The 6574-nt window shown below is 40.3% G+C and overlaps 1 protein-coding gene across 1 annotated transcript in view; it reads left to right on the forward strand.

Moving 5' to 3' along the window:
• Positions 1 to 6364, forward strand: part of LOC104520691 (nuclear factor 1 B-type) — a gene marked incomplete at its 3' end in the record, with an annotated part of 7029 nt that extends 665 nt beyond the window's left edge. Inside the window, exon 2 of the mRNA XM_010162448.1 lies at positions 5833 to 6364. Coding sequence (XP_010160750.1) covers positions 5833 to 6364 — 532 coding nt within the window. The remainder of the gene's footprint in view (positions 1 to 5832) is intronic.
• Between the last annotated feature and the right edge of the window lie 210 nt (positions 6365 to 6574).

Raw genomic sequence — 6574 nt, forward strand, 5'->3', positions numbered from 1 at the left:
TCAAAAGCAGGTTTGGGAAGTATTGATTTGATGGGAATCAAATGGTTCGCTCTCTTTTCAGCTCGCCCGTTTACGCAGAGTGTAATGAAAGGGTTTGAAAGGAAAAGTGCTGGTTTTGACAAAAAAGCGGGCGCTCGCCGGTGCGAAGTAATCCCGTCCTATATTTAATTAATACCACGCAGCCTGGCAGCATCGGGGGCGATGCGAGCGGGGCTGGCCGCGCTGTGCGGGACTCTCTGGCTCCCTTGTGCGGGGGCATGGCATTTCCCCCCTCCCCGATAAACTGCGGGGCGCGGACGGGCGTGCGTCCTGCCGAGCCAGGGGAAGGATCTCGCCGTTCCTTACAGCCGCACTTGCAGCCGCTTCTTAAGCCTCGACGGCGGGTGGCGCCGGGGGCGCGGGGGAAAGCCGCGGAGCGGGCGGCGGCGGGGCGCGGGACCAGCCCAAGCGAGGGTCCCCGCCGCGGCCCAATGCGGGTTTTGGGACCTGAGGGGTTTAGTGAGCAGGCTTGGGAAGTTCCCCGGGTGCCCCAGGCGCGTCCTCGCCGGGCGGACAGTAGCGGGGAGCGAGCGGCGGGGCGGCGGAGCCTGTTCCAGAGGGTAAACCCAGTTTGGAAAGCCGGGGGAGAGTTTTCAGAAGCTTTTGTGAAAGTCTGTCTTAGGAGGATGTGATGTAAACTGATTAAGCGATAACTGCTTGCTTCCACATTGGTGCGACAAACAGCTCGAGAAGCAGAAAATGTGCTAAAGTAACGTCTCCCGCGACGCGGCCGTTCCGCGGCCAGCGAGGCACTTGGGGTTGCACCGTGAACAAATAAATATGATTTAAGTTACGCCACAATTAGAAAGCCCTGTAATTCAAAGGGACTGAAGTATTCATAAATTGTGAATGAAGATGGAAACAATGATAAGGCTTATTCGGTGATTGGATACAGTCCTGTAGCTTTTTGGCTGACACATTTTTTATTGTTTATATTTTGTTTGGCATCTAAGTGTGATTGACTTAGATATGGATATTTTCAGCAAGTAAACGTGAGTCGCAGTGGAGCAAAGCTGGAAAAGAGTACTGTTGAGATAGTTCTTCTTCAGATGAGAGACGAATGCGTGTAGGGAAGTTTTGTGTAACAGATACGCACATGCTTACAGGTACACACGTAGCAATAATTACTTATGGTGGAATCTGCAATTAGTAAAAATTAATTCTGTGTGGGCTGTCCATCCTGTGAAATTATTGTCAGGCAATAAGACCTCTGCACCAGAGTATAAACCTGAGAGTACAACTTGAGAAAGCGGTTTTACATTGGAAACACGCACATTTTCACCAACACCTCTATTACAAGGGGTAGTTAATTTTGTTGTTTCCCGCTGTAATGACTTTTTTTTTTACCAGGTGTTTGATCTGTTTGCTTTTTAGAGTCACAGATGTAATAGATCTCCTCATTCTTTACAAATCTGTATTAAAATGCCACACTCAGGTGTGTAAAAAAACACAACATAGTACTATCTACAGCTGCAAATACAAGAAAGCAATTCCTGGCTTTCATGTGTTGATAACTTCTCCATAATATTTTACAGTCACGCTGGACCCTCTGCCATGCAGAGACAGTTCCCATTTAGTGATACATGCATGGAACTCAGTTGCAGTAAATTGATTTTAATTTGGAATCTTTCTCTACCTATTTGGAAGGATAAAGGCATTTTAAAAATAATCCTTCCTCTCCATAAATTAAAAATTAAGATTACACTGGCAATGAGAATTTATATTTTGTGTTATTTATTTGTTTAAAGCAAAAGACGGATTAATTTTATTTTGAGTTGCAACTGAGTTAAAGTAGTACTGCCAAAATTGTTCTCTGTATTGTGTTCTCCGTCTCTAGGACTCTTGTGATTCATGTTGACTGTGGTAGTGTATGCTCAGAAGAAAATATTTTGGTGAAAGTTCTAAACACAGAACACCTGTTTGGACCAAGCTCCTTGTGGGAGCAGTAGTTCAGTTTGTGCCGAGACAAGGCTGGAGCACCTTTTAGAAGCAAGTCTAAAATCCAAAGTACAGCTTTAAGACAAACCTTGGCAATTCAAATGTTACCCATCAGTCTTTCAATAAAAGTTTGGTGGGTGTAGAGTAACTCCAAAGAAGAATGAAGACTTCCCAAATGTGATTTACTTTTTGGGAGCCCTTTCCTGTCCTTCCCATATGTCTCTTTCCTCCTGTTTTGGAATGAGCGTTAACTGCATTTATTTCTTTTGCAGAGGCATGATAGGATGCAGCTACCACATGCCTTCAAGTGCTTGGTCTCTCATGGTATTTTTTCTGTGGTTTATTTTTGTGTTATGGTGGTCTGGGAAATGGAGAATATGTAGTAATTTTCTTTTCCTCCCAGAGTATGTTTTTTCATTAGGCACAGAGAAAATCCATGCAGAGAAATTGAGTACATGAAGTTTTCTGTGTAAAATTTTTAGACCTCTGCCTGGTGTGTTCATTGTACGTTCCTCAGTTCAAACTTGCATGAATTGATACGAAGTTTATAAAGACAGGACAAGTGTGCTGCGTTTTCCCTTTACCTTTTCCAAACAGAAAACCTGGCCTATCTATCAGCATTAGATGGCTGGTATTTTTTCCTCTATTTACAAGCTACATAGATATTGTATAATAACTTCGATTATAATGTAAATTGCCAGTGCACAATGGTTCACCTGAGCCATTTGATATGACATTTGAAAATCTTACCTCCATAAATCAGTTTATTGCAATAGCAACTGTGGCACATGGGTAAGTGCCACATTAAAAAAAAAAAAAAAAAAAAAAAAAAACCAGTGCTGCCTGTATGAATATTAAGGGAAAGAAAAATCAAATTCTGTAGATAGCTTTTTAGGAGGTTAGTGGAGAATGTGTGTGATTAATTGCAAATCTCCATTTAGGATCATTTTTATGGGCACTTCTTCTTGTAATGTTTCATTCGAAAGGACTCCAGATGCACAATGAATCTCCCAAAGATATCTGATAATATTGCTTTAGAACAGGATGTTCTTGCTGTGTTTCTCCTTCACACACTTTCACAAGTATTTATATCTTTAGGACTTAATGATACTATGAAAGAAAAGCCTGAATACAGTTTTTTAAAGATGATTTTTTTTTTTCCACTCTTTGAAAAGGAAGCGTTCACAGATTGACATTTAAAAAGTGGAATTTTCATCTATAAAATTTTCATGGATGTAAAATGCTGTAAGTTATTATTGGTAATACTCTGCACATTACCTGAAGGCATAACCATTCCAAAATAGTTTGTGATGTTCTTCTTAAAAAATGAAAACTAGATGCGCAGTATTCTAGTAGCGCACAATATTTCCACGTTAATTTTGTTACCATATGAAGTTGTAAATGCTGAAATCTGTTTAGATGGAGAGGAAATTGTTGTATTGGGCCAAAAATTAACTTCTCTCAAATCTCTTCAGTCCCCTGCCTTTGCCCCCACCTTTAGCCTCAGCTGTTAGAATTTTCAAAATATGTAGTAAATCATTTTTATTCAGTCTAAAATGAATTGTAAGGATTTGACACTGTGCAGTCTTTATGCTTATGTTATTTTTTAATTTTATTTCAGTGCTTTGATTAACATGATTTTTGTAGAAGAAAAATATAAACTTTCTTTAGGAGGTATAATTGAGGGGGAAAAAAAGCATGGCATCAGAAAGTGTATGAAGATAGGGAAGTCTTATCATGGGCTGTGGTTACTCAGAGGAGTATTGCCTTCCCACACAAAGAGCAGATTGTGGTTTAACTCTTTCCACAGCCCAGTTTTATGTGCCAATATAGTATAAGAATTGTTCAAATCTCTGCTGGAAACTACTTATCATTTTAATTATTGCCTTTGTGGCTCTTTCTCAAGCATCATACTGTAATGCGATTGTTTATGTCCTGAATTATCTTCCGATATTCTTCCTCTCTCTCCCCTTTTTTTTTTTCTTTTTTTTTTTCTTTTTTTTTTCCTTTTCTTTTTTACTGTGAAGGTAACATGGTCATGGGTAAACTGCTTGCAACCTTTCTGTTACTTTCTGTTGGATTTGAGGACAGTTAGGGAAGAGAGGTAACTAGATCTAGTGGGGTTTTTTTACCATTCAGGAAATTTTGAAGTTTGTTTGAAATCTGAAGATTTAAATACTAAATTCTTGGCCTGAAGCTTCTAGAATGGCAATCTGAACTCTGTATAATTGAGACCATTAGATATACTTTCATCATTTTTACCTAATGGAGTTAATCAGCCTATTGATTAAACATAATTCATTCCTTGTCTAGCAGCATAGCTAAAATATTAGTTTGTTAATTGTATTCTTGAATATAACTGTATAAAAAAGGTTCACTTTTAGTTTGATTGCACCATATCACTCAGTATAATGAGCAATCTGCATGATATTTAAAACTAAATGTGCCTGCACACAGGAAGAAAGATACCTCCCCTAAGGTCTCCCTTCCAAACCAAAATACAGTAATGTTTGATAAGCAGATCACGCTGTTTTGAACAGTGGATTTACTCACGGAAAAAAAGGCATTAGTTTTTGGGAAAGGCCTATTTAAATATTAACATGGATGTGTAGGATGATACTTTAAGCAGACAAAATTATTAATTTAATTGCTATAAGATGTACTTGTAGACGACAACTAAGCATTACCTCCTTAATGCAATCCATATCGCTGCTAGGCAGAAGATAAGAACTTGCAGGTGAAGCCAGATGACAGAAAGGGATATTTTGGAACTGTAAATAAATTGCACGGCTCTCACAAAAGCAGCATTTGACCAGCAGTGCACTCGTAATGTCACTCTGCCACAGCATGCAGAAACACAAAGAATGCAAAGTTTGTGCCAAGTTGCCATTTTTCATTGTACACCTCAGATTGATTTTTAAGGGGTTTAGAATAATTGCCACACTCATGTGATCAGTTAACAAATTAACTGACTCTGTGGGGCTTCAAAACCTACAGTGGAGCTGCCGGAAGAACAGAAATGTAATTTTTGTTCTCAACTTTACAAACTTTTATTTTACAGAGTTTGGGGGTGGTGGGAGGGAAGCCCGAAGAGCTGAAAGTTACAGAAGCTTCTGTCCAGGATTTGTGTACAACACACAGAGTCTTTTGCCCGCTTCCCCTTACTGTATACTGGTTTCTCTAGTTACCACCACTGGAATGGTACTGTTTCAGTGCTGGAATGCTGGACGTTTGATAAGAAAATGGATCAAGTTTAATGGCGCATGCTCTTTGTGCCACCAGCAGTCTCTTGCTGAGAGCATGCTCCAAAAGCGGGAACTGTGTGGCATTACACTGAGCATGTATATGCTTTGTGTTTCTGTGCCACAGAGAAGAGACATGAACTGTGGCATTCGTCTCAGCCTTCTGAACGTTTCTGCTCAGATTTTTTAAAACTGAATAGTGTCCTCTTTGTGCAATGGTACTTTTCTCAATGTTAGCCGTTCACTCAGATATTTAAATGTTAAAAACAAAACATCTTGATAGCATCTCTTTTAAATGATGTTGTCTCTGCAGTGTTGCGGGATGAAGTGAGGGGAGGCATACAAAATAAAATCTTCACGTGGTTCTTTCAAAGAGTGAAATATGGGGAAAATGCGATTCTCTCTGTACTTTTTGCCTGCTGCCTGACAGCAGTAGTAATTGCTTAAAAGGTGTTATGCAGAAATTTGTGTAATTTTTAAGTGTTTATTCTCTTCATCTTGGATTTCAGTTTAAGATTTCATAAACCTTTCTTGATACTGCTTGCATTATGAGAACTTACTGACTTTGAGTTTTGTTCTTCTCTTCTTTTTTTTCCTCCACTTCTTTCCACAGGATGAATTTCACCCGTTCATTGAGGCACTTCTTCCACATGTCCGTGCGATTGCCTATACTTGGTTCAACCTTCAGGCTCGAAAACGCAAGTACTTTAAAAAACATGAGAAACGAATGTCAAAGGATGAGGAAAGAGCAGTCAAGGATGAGCTACTTAGCGAAAAGCCTGAAATTAAACAGAAGTGGGCATCCAGGCTCCTGGCCAAGCTGCGCAAAGATATTCGGCAAGAGTTCCGGGAGGATTTTGTGCTCACAGTGACTGGGAAGAAGCACCCATGCTGTGTATTGTCCAATCCTGACCAGAAGGGTAAGATTAGGAGAATCGACTGCCTGCGACAGGCTGACAAAGTCTGGCGTCTGGATCTAGTCATGGTGATCCTGTTCAAAGGCATCCCCTTGGAAAGTACGGATGGAGAGCGGCTCATGAAATCCCCTCATTGCACAAATCCAGCACTTTGCGTCCAGCCACATCACATAACAGTATCAGTCAAGGAGCTTGATTTGTTTTTGGCATACTACGTGCAGGAGCAAGGTAGGAAGCAGATTGTCATGTTTCTGTGTTAGTATGTCAAACCCTGACTCCAGGTAGCTCTGTTTCCCCTATGGGCTGGCTTCCAGTGAAACATTATTCTGTGGTCTGTAGGCATAATGTGGGTACATATCCATATGTAAATCAGCATGTCTACGTATATACTTACACACACACATTCCTACAGACCTGTGTAAATGACATGCATGTTTG

The sequence above is a fragment of the Antrostomus carolinensis genome, unplaced genomic scaffold, assembly GCF_000700745.2.
Source record: "Antrostomus carolinensis isolate BGI_N321 unplaced genomic scaffold, ASM70074v2 scaffold42952, whole genome shotgun sequence".
NCBI lineage: Eukaryota > Metazoa > Chordata > Aves > Caprimulgiformes > Caprimulgidae > Antrostomus > Antrostomus carolinensis.